The 16,270-nt window shown below is 44.7% G+C and overlaps 1 protein-coding gene across 1 annotated transcript; it reads right to left on the bottom strand.

Moving 5' to 3' along the window:
- Positions 1–5,581: 5,581 nt before the first annotated feature.
- LOC8029135 (noggin-2) lies at positions 5,582–14,772 on the bottom strand. The gene is made up of 3 exons (XM_002403340.5): positions 14,252–14,772; positions 9,518–9,838; positions 5,582–8,371 (listed from the first exon to the last, which is right to left on the bottom strand). Exons 2-3 carry the CDS (start codon positions 9,819–9,821, stop codon positions 7,947–7,949), a joined length of 729 nt encoding a protein of 242 aa, XP_002403384.2. The 5' UTR covers positions 9,822–9,838; positions 14,252–14,772; the 3' UTR covers positions 5,582–7,946.
- Positions 14,773–16,270: the final 1,498 nt, after the last annotated feature.

Raw genomic sequence — 16,270 nt, 5'->3', positions numbered from 1 at the left:
CACAAACGACAATTGTCAAAAACCCGTCGTCCTTCCTCGCTCCTTCGGGAATCTATTTTTCTAAAACCAAGCATGCCAGATGATTGAAATAAAATGCATTGTCTTTCGCAAGGAATGCGGTCACCCCATGTAAAATTACGAATATACCTTACTGCTTGAATCCAAATGAAACCGCCCGCCGGTCTTTCGAAGTTCGACGAGCTTCGAACTTTTACCCAATAAGGTCGAAGTTCGTCGAACTTTTGACTTTTCAGGAATCGAGAGTTCGACAATTTTTCGAATTCTTTAGGTTAAGGAGTTCGAAAGTTCGCAAATTATTGAATTTCTTGGCGTAGGAAGTTCGAGAGTTCGAAAAGCTTCGAACTTGTTAGTGCAATAAGTTTGAAAGTCCGAAAATCATCGAATTTTTTAGTTTGTCAATTTCGAAAGTTCGACAAGCATCAAATTTTGCAGCGTAATAAGGTCGAAAATTCGAAAAGCGTCGAACTTCTTAGTTTAATAAGTTCGAAAATTCGACTTCCGTCGAATTTCTCAATATGAAAAGTTCGAAAATCGAAATCTTTCGAACCTTTCGAACCGCTTGATATTTTGTTCATTATTTCTGGTAAGAAATGATATATATTTTTAGTAATGTTGAAATGAAATAGGACTCGTAGTACATTTTTTAATCTTGATATAGACTGCTTTATTATAAACTTAAAAAAAAATACTAAGGTCTCATCGGCTTCACGCGTTGACGTCAATAAGCCAAGAACCTCTATGAAAATTCAAACGGGTTGCTCTGCTTGATATTGAATGAAATAACATCTACATCTATAGGGTACATCGATTTCCTCAGATATAGAGTCGAAAGTCCCAATTATTAGTTGCCTTGGTTTGTTCTATGCTTTTGTACGCGTTTCTCGTTCTCGTCGTACTGACATACCTGCGCCGCACGTCTACGAAAGTCAGACTACGAAAGTCAGAAACCTTGAAAATTGCCGCGGGGAGGGCACCACGTAGCTGGCCCGGTCCCCCGCGTACGACATTTCATGTAAGCACTCCTTCGCCATATACTTCGCAGTTTGTATGTTGAAAAATAAAAAAAAAGTTACGATTCTGGTCTTGTTGACATCGATGCATTTGACTCATTGCACGCGCCAACAGCCCACTCGTTGCCTTCATAATGTGATCTTTCGTTGCGTCTATTTTTCTTAAAATTTTCCCTTTCTGTTTGTCCTCTGTAATACCGCGTAACCCTGACCCTGGTGAACATCGGCACTTTTCGGGCACTCTACCATAGTGTAACAGCCCACTCTTTGCCTCCATATGCATATACTCACCGTCTGCTTCGCATCTTCTTTATTTTTTTTTTTTTGTGCCACATCTCACTATCAACATTTACTGCCTTTCTTTTTTTCCTTTATACACACACTTCTGCGGATTTAATTTGTCATTTGACTTTCTCTCTCTCTCTTGTTTCCCTCCAAACTGCGTTTCGATTTCGGTTTCATCTATCAGACGCGATGGCGTATATATACCTGCGTCCGCGTCACGGCTCTATTATCATTATTATTTTTTTTAAATAGAGAGCGCACTATGGTACTCGATTTCCCCCATATAAGTTGGACCGCGCTGGAAGCTATAAGAACAACCTCCCAGCCGAACCCAGCGCCAGCGAATCTGTCGCGTGACGACGCGTCCTACGTGCAGGTCACTGCGCGCCCCCCGATGGTCACGTGACTCTTACGCGCGATTGGATTGGCTCGAACGGCCCGCGTACGTCCGCTGCGGTCAATATCAAGGCGAACCTGAGTCTCTACGACGCGTGGGACGAGCTGCAGCTGCTTCTCGGGCCATTCGGTACGACGGCGGCGAGTGAAGACTACGCTCACGACGTAAAAGCCCACGCCTCGACGCCACGCGAGAAGGGCACACACGTACGCGCAATACACCGGCTTATTTTTTCTCAATGGGCAGGACTCGGTTCACCCTCCCCTTTGCCACCTGCCTTCTTCTCCTCATCTATCGGCATTGCTCTCTCCCCCCCCCCCACCCCCCTCCCCCACCCCACCCCAATCTCATTCTCGCCGTTTCTCGTTGCGTACGGTGCCTACCGTGAGAGTGGGGGTCTGGCGTGTGTGCTTGATTGCTCCGCTCACGTGACCTACGTCTTAACGCTTATTTTTTTCTGGTGTTTTTTTTTTCTATATTTCTTACCTTTGGGTTTTACGCTTAATTTTCGCTTTACCCTTTCCCGTATTTCTCTCTCTCTCTCACTCGCTCACTGTTTATCTCTATCATTTTGTTGTTAGCCTTTCTCAAACCCTAGTTGTATCTGTGATGCGGAGGGTGGTATGATGATGATGGTCTGGGCGACCACGTGACTATGAAAAAGGCGCGCTCTTCGGGCTTATCTGGTTGTTTGGGTTCACTGGGAACCTTCGACGTGTATGTTTGTCTCTTTTTTATTTTTTCCTTTGTCACTTTTGTTTATCCCCTTGTATGTTTTGTTTCCTTTGCTTGCGGAGCGCCGTGAACGCTCTGGAGACGGTGTCCTTGCCGAGTGTAGCTATTTTCAAGTCCAATGACAACGATCTTGGCGTTGTCATTAATACAATTTGGCGTAACCTTGGTAGCTTTGAGGGGATCTCCGAACAGTAGGCTAATATTATAGCGTTTACTATCGATTAGTTAATCTGCTGAGGCTACAAATCTCCTTTTCATTGTTTACTTGGTCTGCGTACCTCAATATAAACTTTGCACGGGGCTAGAGAAGCTACCTGTAAACTGAAATTCGAGCAAGGGTAAGATGAAATGGAGGATACGCGTTGGGCGGGGCCGGTGTACAAGTATTTAGATATATGAAGAGCTTGAACACAACGTGGACAAATCGAACGCGAAAGCTGAAACTTAAATACCTGCAAACTATTGATGGGGGCGAGCAAAACACCACTGTACAAGAGGGCATAAAGGAAACCGAGGGAAAATGTGGTAGGAGAGGATGCTGACAAAATCGGCTCTAACACTAGACAGATCGCATAAACAGGAAATCAGAAAAGAAATATATATTTGGTAACTCGCAAGGGAGTGCTTTGTTGTTTGAGGCAAGGACTGGGGTTCTGAGAACTAAGACACGCAGGGCAGAATTTTCTGATACTAACACATTATGTACGGTATGCCTTAGTGAGGAGGAAACAATGGAACATTTGGTAATAAACTGTGCGGGGCTTCATTCCACTCACCTGGAGGGGACAGATTTTGCGGGAGCGCTGGGTCGGGTGAATGGGAGTGGAGGAGTGAACGAAAAGATTATTGCAATAACAAATAGGAGATTAGAATGTTGGTGGAAAAAGGTCTGGAGAAGTTATGATATTACACACTTTTAAACGGATATAAACTGGCTAGGCGGTGCAAGCTTCCGCCCGTTACAAAAGGAACAGCCAATATTCATCCATCCCTCATCCGGGCATCAAAAGCAACACGGACGATAGATCGTGTCTGCACTAGCTTGTTTCGCAAAAAAAAAAAAAAAAAAAAAAACAGGAAAAAACATAAACACAAAATAATTTAATTGAAAAAAAAATCTGTCCGACTCATACAACGCTATAATACCATGTAAAAAAAAAGGATATCACACATTATATGTATATTTCTCAATGCAGAGGGCACAGGTCAGGATGGATGGACAAAAGGATGGATGGATCTTAATAGCTGTATGATCAGTTTGATGGTTGGCCGTAGTTGTCTACCACTCTTTGCCTGTCAGATGGCACAAAAATATTCATTGTTTTCTTTCTTTTTTTTTATTCACGGTTTTTAATTATCGAGATTTGAATTAAAGGGATGAGACGACAGCCTATGATATTTTGTGTTTTATGTGTATAATACATGTATAAGATAATAGACCTTGTCTTTAACCGCTTAAAATTGTAAACTCCGCTGCTAAAGCTACATAATGTTCCGTTTCCTTTAAATGAAAGTCCTTCATGTGGTATCAAAGTATATGGATCATATGGGTACTTATAGTGTTTTTCAGTAGCGAGATGACGCCCCCCAAATTACTACTTTCTCCTTTAATTAACTTCCTGTCGGGTAATCGAGTATCAGCGAATAACGATGCGACTTCCTCTTAGTGAGAGAGTGTTCATCTTGCAGACAAAACTTTCCGGGAGTCTGGCCAAGCGGCACTTAGCAAAAGTAACAAGGTCATTTATCGTCTGCGAACGAGACGGTCGTCTCAGAGAATCACTAATCACGGCGGTTGTTCAGGAGCGTGAGCTGTTTACGTGTTGTTGGGGACCGAGTGAATGAAGCAAGGAACTGGCGACGATTTATAACCTCCATGGACTTCATTAATGAGAGAAATGATTACGACAAGTACTATACAAAGCCAGAGACGTCTAAGGCTTCAAAGAAGGGGTAGCGGTGACTGCTAGCATGTTGAGGGTATGGCGTAAGATAACGTACTGTACTCTTTAAGACTGCACGCCGACAACTTTCTTTGTATGTCCCAAGTGTCACAAGTGTCTGATCTAAGTTACAGATTGGTCTATATATACGTTTAACATTGTCCAAAAAAAAAAAAAAAAGATGAGCTCAGACCTTACATTTCAAATGTGAACACACTGATGTTCGTTTTTTTGTAGACTTCTTTACGCTAATAGAAGAAAGGAAACTAAAAGCCATTGCTGGTTACTCGGTTACATAGCAACTACGTGGGTTACGCGTTGCGAAGTCAAAAGGGGAACGCCCTCACTTAACGAATTTAAACTAATTTTAAAATTTTCTCGGTATTTGTTGCAGCACTTGGTGACATTGTGAAGCTGGACAATATAGAAGGGATACCAAAAAGAAAAACACCAATTGGCAAAAGGTTAACCAAACATGCAATGTTGAGTGGGCAATTATGAGAAACTATAATATGATAGAATTGTTTAGTGGTAAGCGCGGCAAGTCTGTCAGACTTCGTGAATTCCTATCTTCGCATGTCAGAAAACTGGAAGCCAGTGTTGTAGAACATTGAGCTATACTGAATGCCGATAAGGTCGCCTACCGCGTGTGACACTTCAGGACTTACTTCGTGTTCCACGTACTGATTAATCGACCGTTAAACTTTTATCTGTTTTTAAATGACCCAGGTTCCCGTGTGACAGTGTAAAAGCGTGAAGGTCCCCGTAACTCAACAATGTCGCACCGAAAGAAAACAACGAATGAAGATGATTTCTGATAGTTTATTTGTACCTAACTCTACATCTTTGCGCTTCTACACAACGAGAAATCCGTCGTATAATGCAACCTTCGGAACTCGGGGGTAACGGACCAATGAGTATACAATGTAAGGTCGCGCACTGAAACTGTTGACTCGCACATTATCTGTGAAGTTTGGGTACAGGGAGGGCTGTTGAAGGAAGAGCGGTGATACGAGCATGGGGGGAAAGGGGAGCACACCAGTGTTGTACGGAACGGCGTTCCAAGGAACGATGTTCCTGAAACACGTTATTTTTAGGAGGAACGCCGCCGTTCCATCTTGCATCACTTGTTCCGTTTTCGGGGGGGGGGGGGGGGGGGGGGGGAAGCAAAACCACAACAAAAAACGATTTTTTTTTAAATTTATATTTGAATTTAGTTTTTTTTTTAATTTTTACCTGAATTTAGAAGTAATTTAGGCTTTTGATCGCAGAGTTTTAGTAGATCGTTCTGATACCTGTGCTGCCCCCGGTAAAGATTCGATGCAGGCGCAAAGGCGGCGGTGGAGTTTCGCGTATCGTTATTGGAGTCATCGGAACGCTCCACTATACAACTCTATTAGCGACTCTTTCTATACGATATCAAGGGACGCGGTAAAGTGTCCCCGAGAGATAATCGAAACCAAAAGAACTGGAACACATGTGATAGTGGCGACTCGAGACGTAGATTGATGAGGATTATTTTCACTCATTTGTTCAATTTCATTCACGAACTATCCGGCCACGGTGGTTCCGAATCTTAGAAATTGTAATGGGAAGTCGTTCCAAGATTAAAGAAGGAATGAGGAACCAGCTTTCGTTCCCTGTTTCGAAGGAACGTTTGTACAACGCTGGATCAGACCAACACTTAGGGGGTGTAGTGTGTGATCACAACGTCGTGTACCATTGATCACACCGCAAGGGTGTGATCAACCGACAGGCACCTAGGAGATATCGATCCGTTGATCACACCCTTGCAGGAGGACTGGCGAAAAAAGAATAGAGGGTGTGCGGGGGGGGGGGGGGGTGCGATTTAAAATCGTAGTACTAGTCTCACTGCTTATACATCACACAGACATGATGACATAAGTGTCCGCCGACACGCCTCGTGCATGTTCAAACCATGTTTACTTCGTACATGATTTAGACATGCCTGCCGACAGTTCTTGTATGACCGGTGTGACCGGGGCTTAAAGGAGGATGGCGCGAAGCATAAACGATCATGCTTTAAAAAATTGCCCCCTATACGACGTGATGTCTGGGCGACAACTGTGACACGTTCTCGTTCATTAATGTTTATAAATAGGATGGAAGGAAACGATGGATCCACGATGATGTCGCTGTCGCTGGGTGGGACGTCGTGTTGACTGTGCAAATAGCAAGGGCGAAGATGATCGCCGCAGTGGAGTCTTCTAGGCGGGGACCGTATTGGCTCCGGCGGCTTTTCATGGCTTTTATGGCACTGGAAGAACGTTCTCGGTTCTGACGTATACGACTCTGCTCCAAAATGAAAAGCTGGAGGATACGCAGGGATGCCTGCGAGATAAACCGTAGGGAACCTGCGCTGGCGTGTGTGAAGAGAGGCCCAATCATTTTTAAAGGATGCCAAGTTGGCGGCAAGGCGGTCAACCAGAAGGACTGTTTGTTGATAGAAGGATAACGTTAAAGTTATCCTGGACAGTATGGCTAGTTCATTCAATGACGGACTGCCTGTCCCGGACAAGAAGGGCCGCGAAATTTACAACAGGCAGGTGATGTGCTGCGCTATCGTTTCGGCCTCTAGCTGTAACATCTTCTTGCAGGCTTATGCTAATCTGTTTCTTTGTTTAATAACTTAGCCGGAAGCAAAGTGTAGTACGTTTCACAGTAAACACGTAGAGCGATGACGGCCACTGGTCACTATTGCGCTAATTCTCTTAGTGAATAGTTGGGGCAATGGATGAACCTAAGGGGCTTTATCTGCGCAGCGCAGGTTCTATATAAGCGAGACCATGGAAACCTGAAGGTCTGCGAAGACAGCTGCACGTTGACAGTCCGTTCGGCGCAGACACGATCCGAAGAGCAGGGCGATGCAGCGACGAATACGACTACGGTTCATCAGGTAAAAGGGTTTGTAACACAATCTAGACGACGATCAATACACACACACACACACGCACGGACACACATACTCGCACAAAGATACAACAACGATAGCAAGTTTCCTCCATGGTTCTCATTTGATGTAGTCTGTCTCGTTTTAGCCTAGACACCAGGAGGTCAATACACGCCATAGAGCCATGTTTGATTTCATGTTGCTGACTAAAACATGCACGTAATGTGGCTGATGGCATGACCAAGCGGAGTGTGTAAAAGATCATGAAGCTCCCCGTAGTCTTGACGGAATCCACGCTGGGTTATCTCAGGGGGCCTTGCAGTAGACGTGCATGTACGCAGGCGACTGTCCAGTTCTCTCCTTCTCCTGGTCATTGAGGAGCTACTTCATAAAATGTCAGTCCAGGTGACAGATCCCAGCTACTACCTTGTCACTGGCCTCGTCGACATTCCTCGTCGGTTCATCGGTCCACAATCCAAACTGTTCCATGTCTGTCACGGCCGCATATTCCAAGAACGAGACGAGAAAAGATGATCGCATTCACATGAACGGAAACGACGCACATGACAAACTGGGCTCAAGAACACACGTAGAAGAAGAGATCATGGGGATCGTCGTCCCCGGGGGAGGTCTTCAGCGGTTCTTCAGCAAGAGCAAGAACACTCAACAAGGACGGACAGGGTGGCCGGTATCCAGCGGCACTGTCGCCGCTGCGTCCAATCTCGGCAGTGCCAACGGAGGACGGTCTTCTCTGCTGAGGTCTTTTCGCGGCACGTCATCCCTGGCGGAAAAGAGCAAGACCTGCGGCTGTTGTAGCACCGACCCTCGCGGATCCAGCGTGGCCAGAAGCGCAGTCCCAGGTCCTTCCAGCGGTACACCAGCGGACAGTAGGTGTACGTCCAGAGGAGCTGGCGCAGCTTGCGGCGAAGCTTGCGGCCGAGGTCCAGGCGAACCTTGATGCCCCCCGGGAAGTCGAGGCCCTTGAGACGAATGCGCTGAAGGTCTCGGGGCATGGGCCGAGCCGGCACGAGTCGGCCCTTCTTGAGCCGGAACCCGGGCTGGAGGCTGCCTGCATAGGAAGACAGTCCACCACGAGACTTTGTTATTGTGATGAATTCGATCGCAAGACCGCATCTAGAACACATAAGAGCAGTATCCTTGTCTCAGCTAATTGCAGCTCAACCAGATGTAGGTCGTTTTGTATGTGGTTTTCTTTAAACAGTCGGTTATGCTGCGATGCTCCAAGGTCTTTTCTCAATTTATCTTTCTGGGGGTAACCTGATATCCAGTGTCGGGTCGAAACATAGTAACCCAATAAAGACATCTACTACAACAACTGTTCACGGAGCTGCTCGTTCAACACAGCTTAGAGGAAGAATATACGTGTGTGGGAATAGCTATATGTTATTGCTTCCGAACTAGCGATGATAACAGCGTTCGTGCACTGGTGTAGCCTGACGTGGTCGTCATATTGGTGTAAGTTTCCCGAGCAAGTATTAAACTGCAAAAAGGTGGTTTATTTCAAAACCTGTTACAACATTTCGAAAGCATCTCCCGTGCATTCATGCATCATTCAAGATCACAGCAAGTGTACAGACATGAATTTACCTCGGAACCCCACTTATTGATGCTCGAAGTGATAGCCGTCGTTTCGTAAAGAGACTTGTAGTCACCGAAAACTGAAGACAGGCGGTCCAGCGGGCGTTCCGCAATTCACAAACAAAAATGGCAGCTCGCAGAAGGCAATTTCTTTGATAGGTCTAGAGATTACTTTTGTGCTGTTTGTTTGAATCCCTGATAACTCGAATACACGTTAATATGAGATTGGATCATCAAGTCGAATTAAATGGCTAGAGAACTGTCCATCTATTCGTTCTGATGGACTCATGGCGGGACGAATGGGCTCATAGATAGTCTGAGAGAGTTTACGTTTCCTCTCGTCTCGATCATCGGCAAAAGGCTGGCATCCCAATTTCGGTCACGACAACGTTTTGTTCGTCTTTTGTCCCCCATACATCCCAGGACTGGAACCACATCTATGGACAATTTCCACCGTCATGGAGTCCCAGCCCCTTAGGAGTAGCATTAATAATTATACTATTTTTGATTGCACCTAATTTGTACTTCGTATTTTGTTACTGTCCAATATTTTCCCCCCTGCCTTCCCCTCTGAAATGCCTTCAGGCCTTGATGCCTCCAGAGAGCAGAAACTGACCGTTAGGATGCAGGAAGCTCTCCTTGGGCCTGTGCACGGCCATGAACTTGGGATCAAAGTGTCCGGCCAACGTGCGCTGCAGTCGAGTGATGTCCAGGTCTTCTGGTCCCGGGTCGTAGACGTGTCCGGCGGGCTCGACCAGGTCGATGACCGGGAGGTCGTGGGAGGGCAACGGCCGCAGGAGGGTCCTCTGGTTGCCGCCCGGGTGGGGCCTGGTGCCGGCCCGGGCCGCCGAGACGGAAGACGCCAGGAGCAGGAGCCCCAGGCACAGGGCCTCGGCGACGACCGCCGGGCCGCTAGGCATGGGTTCTCTGGCGCCGGCTGCAAGAAGCGTTTCAACAGACAGCGCAAAGATTTTATAAGGGTAATGAAGTGATTTATTACTTCCGCTAAACACCGTCCTAAAGGAATCCTTGACATTCATTGCCTACAAAACGCGACTTCGTTGTGTTTTTCTCTTTTTTTTTTTTCCAGCGGATTAGCAGTTTATGAAAAAAGTGAAAAACGAGCAGCATTCACCACTTAACTCCCAGCCAGAACCAGCAGCGATATGTAAGTTCCAACTATAGTCATGTCTCGTTAATAAGGACTTTTAGCAAACCGTTACCGCGTTCTGCGTACCGCACTCCTGGAGCCCTTGAAGCATACTTTTCAGCGCGCGCCCCGTGGTCAGGGTACGTCACCCGGGAGCGCGCTTAAAAGCATGCTTCCAAGGCTCCGGCAGTGCGGTACACCGAACGCGGGAACAGTTTGCTAAAAGACCCCAATAATAGGGACTTTTAGCAAACCTTTATGGTGTTCCGCGCACCGCACTGCCGGAGCCTTTAAAGCATGCTTTTAAGAGCGCGCCCGGGTGACACTGACCGCAAAGCGCGGGCTTAAGAGCATGCTTCATAGGCTCCGGTAGTGCGGTACACGGAACAAGGTGACGGATTGCTCAAAGTCCTCCTATTAATTGCGTTGCGTGTATGTTTAAACAGCCGGAATGGAGTCATCCCTGATAAACGACTGGTGTCTGCGATCTCGATGAGAAATTTAGCCAGCGTGCACTAGTAGTAGTACCCACTGCTACTTTAGGGTCTTTAATCTGCATCACGCAGATACTCATTCAGATCAAATCGCGCAAAGGCGGGGATTGTTCCCAGGATACCTGGCTTTTGCAGCGCCAGTTTTCGCTCCACTTGCTCCGAGCTGCGGTGTGCCAACACGCTCGGCCAGCAATCTCCCCCCCCCCCCCCCCCCCCCCCCCCCCACCCCCTCCCCCCCACTCCGTTAATACGGATACGCCATTTTATATACAGAATTTTTCGGGGACGAACTGAGAAATACATGCATTTTTATCCTGTTATTTATAAAACTCAAATTATTGACGTTTCTTTTCATGGTTTGGGGGGGGGGGGGGGGGGCAAGGTGTCCATATTAACTAGAAACGACTCTATGACGCCAACGTTCGTTACAGCCGGTCAGTTGGGTTGGAAATGCTCAGGGCATGTGCTGTGCTATTAGAGTTTGCCTATTCGCGTTAACCCATGATTGGCGATTGGTCGCGACACCTAGCCTGAATGTACGCCAAGACAGTGATAATAACAACCGAGCCCAAATCGGGACCCCCCCTCAATACTCCTGTTTAGTTTATGAGTCGCATTCGACTACCTTCATCGCTGGGGTGATCTCCGCAATTATGTCAACATTGTAGTCCCTACGAGTGTCAGCAAGCTTGCGAGTGAGTGACTGAACAAAGTTGACCCAGCTCTGTAAAATTACTTTATTTACAAAAAGAAGTTGTCTCAGTGACGTTGCGCGCGGTCATAGTAATGCCACAGGTGTGTCAGCGTACCGGTTGAAAGTCAGTAGTGTGTAGTGTGACAAGAAAGTGCAAGAAGTATGACGAGCAAGAAAAAAAAAAAGAATGATTAAAAAAGAAAATGATTTATTTGATTTAAATCATTGTAGCTAGCAAAAAGTTAATGTTTACCACTCTATGTATTTTTATAATAGCAGATTGATTGAACAATTCGATTCATCACTGAACATAATAAGAAAGAAAGAATTAGTGTACATTTCAACTTTTAAATGCGGTTTAGTGACAACATTTATTGATGTAAACTCAGCATACAAGGACAAAAGCAGCTAAATGCTTTAGCTAGTGAAAGATATATTTTTTTCAACGTTCTGGTACTTGCAATGGTACATTAATTTTTTTTCTCGGTTTCTTTCACATTTTGATTTGTTTGTAGTAGGGCATTACGTTACTAACAAACAAATAAAAACGCAGGAAAAAAAAACTGAACGCTCTGATTTTCTTAAGATAGTTGTTCGTGTTCAACCTGCTAAAATCTTTTTTGCTAGATGATTCTTTGATTTAAATTCAAAACAAGTGCACTTAAAAAGCATCAAATGAAAAACTGTAGATAAAAAGTATCTTGGGGAATTTCTATGCCGGAGGGGTTTGGCTGAAGTCATCATAGTAAAACCGGTGTGATCTAAATGATATTAATCTTTATTCTTCCCCTGATGCCGGGTTCTGCGAAACTCAAAACGAAAATATGCCTGCCAGTCTTGGTGAGCACAAAATTGATGGGATTTCACTAGATTGATAGTTCAAAATTAATGCATTGAAGACCTAATTACTTACTATATTAATTTGTGAGAAAAGTAAATAAAATATTGAAAGGGAACTTCTAGAAATTTTCGTGGTGAACGTTTCGCTGGAAGTGCTTGCGTGCTTAGGGTCCTGAAGAAGCTGTCCCAGCAGAACTTTGGCTTCCTCTTTGACGCTTCAGTGAGGTTTATTTTTAAGTTCCTACTTGCACTTTTGACCGCTTTAGGGATTTGTTAGAACTGTCAAGACGTTTTCCGGCATTTGAAAGTGAAGCCTGATATCGAAAGCACACGTTAGTCTGAGTTTGTCAGCAAGAGCAGGTCATCAGCGAGTGTGCCACTCGTAAAAATTATTGGCTCTCGCTGAAACGCATAGACATCAATGAAATTTGCTTTATTTCTGACGGGTTTCTAGTTTGACCACAGCGAACCTCTTAGGTTTCCAGCTTCGCGCTGAAAAAAATATCTTTTTCCTTCTACTCACGCTTTGGGTGCCTCTACAAAACGCGAAATGTAGTCTGGTAAAAACAAAAGAACGATTACATCGATTAATCTTTTTTTTTTTTCTTTTTTAGATTTATACTTTCAGTTAGATGGTTCATTTAAATCTAATGCTCCTGTTTCACGAGAAATTCAAAGGACTATACAGAACGATGACCTTTAGAGAATCGAAAAACTAGCTCGCGATCTCGACTCTGCACGTTCCCCTGGGAATGAGATTGTTCGTTGATTCTCTCAAAGCCTCCGTCCCGTAGGCACTCAAAGTAATGGCACGTGAACCAGGGGTTTTAACACGATATAAACTGAAGTTGCGTTTGGAAAGTACAAACCTGACAGAGAGTATCACGCCAGAGAACAAACACCGACGAAATGTCTTCGAAAAAGTAACTGGTCATTTTGTTTCACGCAAGTACTGCGGAGGTCGCGAAACTGGTATAAAAGTCCCAGTTTAGCAACAATGTTTCGCTGCACTGTATCTAGATTGTGCAGTTTATGCCGGAGGCAGTTGAGTTTACGTGGGTAAACTGCATTTGCTTAAACTGTGTCACCGTTCAGAGGGTGAACCGGTACATGTAGGATTTTCATATACAGTAATGTCTTGTTAATGTGGACCCCGTTAATATGGATACCCTGATATACGGACACCATTTTCAGAGACAAACTGGGAATATACATGCAATTTTGTCTCGTTATTATGGACAACTCACATTATGGACGATATTTTGGAGGAGCGGGAGGTGTCCATATTAACTGTACCAGTGTTGTAAGCGTGTACCCACCTCCGTGCAGTAATCATTGCGTTGTGAACTAAAGAAAAAAAAGTAGAGGATTGTGTTCGAACTAAAGTAATAACATGATTCATGATACAGAATTTCAAAGCCTATCAGTATTGTTAGCAATGGGGGAGGCGTGTGATTTCCAACCGAAAAGAAAATGAGCATCGGGGGTTGTCTTTCACATCTCTGTTTTTAGCTTTTATAAACTGAAAACCTTAAATAGACATTTGGTTTTCATTTATAATTGTGTACTTAATTAATCGCAAACATTGGCCGGCTTTCAGAAACTACAACGTTAAATTTCGTGACGATTTTTCTGACGGGATTTGTATTAGAACATTTGAGGAGTTTGCCCATGTGCATGGAAGAAGTAATTGAGTGAAACATTTAAGAATTTAAAGTCTGAAACAAGCTCAGGCGTTAAGTAAAGGACTTTGGAAGGTGCGGAACTTTAATTATGCGCGTCTGTTGCACCCATCATAATTCCAGATTTACGATACCCAAAAACGATTGAAATGCTTGACATGAGTGTCTATGCTTCATAAATTTGTTAAAGGTTAACATTTTGAATGGTACTCCAAATTTGCAAGTTGTCACGCTCAGCTCACGTCAAAGTGACGTGTATTTTCTACATTTAGAGAATCATATGGGAACATAAATACTTCAAGATTTATGACAAAAAATATATTGGCGTAAATTCATACGCTTTAACACAATGTTAAACAAACACACAAAAAAAAAAACACGCAAAGAAAAAAGAAACAAAAAGCCAAAATTGATCGGACTGGTTAACACTTCAGTTCACACTATAAATTTATAAATTTCAAGGACAGATATATAAAAGTATCAAGCTTACCTTTGCGTCAACGGAGCGGTCCTACCAGACCTCGCGCACTACACGGCGGTGAGGCCATTTCTGCGAGCTTGCAGCCGCGCCCGCCGGTCGCTCCGCCGGCGCTGCGGTCGCTTGGTGCCTCGCGTCCATGCTGCTCCACTTGGCGAGCCGCTGAGCGAACGAGTATTCCGTCCGATTGCTGGCTGATATTTTGGTTGGCGCTTCGAACAAGAAAAGCAAATGAACTCCTCGATCCCGATCCGTGTTTCTTTTTTTCTTCTCCCACTTCGCCGCTTCGATTTCCGTTCTTGCTTCTTCGTTTCCCCCTTTTTTTTATATATATAATAACGTTCGCAGTCGGAGACGAGATTTACCTCCGCGTTCTAGTCATCAATAAGGTCTTCGCCGTCGGAAGGAGTAGGCACTGTTACACTGTAAAACAAGAACCACTCTACGCTATTAACCGCTATAACTGTATAACGATGTTCGCGGTTTAAACGAGCGCGGTCGAGCTTCTTTGTACCTCTCGGATGAGCGCGCGGTGTCAGCCTTACTTTTATTAGTTTTTTTTTTTCCTGGGTCGTCTCGTAAGAGACTGTCACGTGACGCACGTGGCGGTCGCACGTGGGTGTCCCTCCCGGCTGAAAGCTAAAGGAGACGCGGCGTCTCTAGGGTGTGGCGTCAACTATGACGTCAGGCATGAGTGGGCGGAGCTTTCTCGGGACATTGTGGGCGTTTCGTTTGCGTGTATGTGTGTATGCGTGCGTGTGCGGTGAATTACTATAAACGCGAGTCGTTCGTTTTGTTTCCTCGGAGCAAATGCTTCGTTTGTTCTGTATTTTTGTCTTGTTTTGTTTTTTAAGTCGATGACAAGGAGGAAGTTTTATGTGGTTCCGCATCGAGATCTCAAAAGGAAGCAGGTTGACTGTTGTATAACCGTTTGCATGCTGAAACAACACCTAACTCGTTGTGGGTTTATGTGAGGATGCTAATTTGTGGCCCCGTGCCCGCGTTTGCTCATTAAACGTGACCGGTGCTTGTGTTCGCACCTTTTGTTTGCGTTGTTTCGGGAAAGATTGTTGAATTAATACAGGTTGCTTGCTCAGCTTTTTGCACTTGGGTGAAGGTCTTACGATTATATTACCTCATAGTTTCTTTGATAATGGTACAGTACTTTTGTGCGCGAAAAATTTAAAAAAGTAAGAAGTTGAATGTTTTTGTTCGTGTTTTTTGACAAGGAGAGGTCAGTCTGTGTACCTTTGAGGCGTGGCGACGCTGGTTCACCATGCAGAAGAGCATTTTATTTAGTACAGTACGACTGGCAGCCTAAGTTCTAACCTGCATCACTGGGAGAATTATTACACGAGCGCGCGCCGGTACAATAGACCCTTTTCACAAGAGCGCCGCCATCTTGAATTATCGTCACTTCCAGTATGGGGGAAAATATTCTTTTGCCGTCGCCCGCCAACTGAAGACATTTAGGATACAAGTATAGCCATCACACATTCTGGTTTGGCCTCCCCTTTGTTTATTATTTTCTTTTTACAATTCGCAGCTTGAAATGTTTTATTATTTTCTTCACGCCCATACCGGATACGCCTATTAGGTGGCTCAAGGCGAGAGTACACAATAAAGATCCATACTTACTGATATCAAAACGGGCAGGGGATGGGAATTTAACCCAAGGATGATATACAGGAAGCCCGAGAAAAGAGAACGCTGCTTTTCGGCCGGGGTAAATGACTATTCATTCATTCATTCATTTGTTGATTTTCTGTTCCCATGAACAGCTTGACGCCTTGATAATGATGCACAACAAAATGTTCACAGGTTAGTTATAAAAGTCTTAAGAGCTACGAAATTTGGGTTAAGAACATCAATATCTGCTCCCCTGAGGGCATTGTAGAAGTGTTGAATACAGGTCATGGGACTGGTTTGGATGAGGTGATTAATATGGAAAGTCGGAGAAACTTTCAAAGCTCGTCTCGTAACGCGAATATTAATAGCAGATGTGAGATCTGGGCAATCAATTAGTCCATG

This window comes from Ixodes scapularis, unplaced genomic scaffold (genome assembly GCF_016920785.2).
Source record: "Ixodes scapularis isolate PalLabHiFi unplaced genomic scaffold, ASM1692078v2 PGA_scaffold6__148_contigs__length_123643588, whole genome shotgun sequence".
NCBI classification, from domain to species: Eukaryota; Metazoa; Arthropoda; class Arachnida; order Ixodida; family Ixodidae; genus Ixodes; species Ixodes scapularis.
The sequence above is the reverse complement of the archived record's forward strand: the minus strand, read 5'-3'. Positions and strand labels throughout refer to the sequence as shown.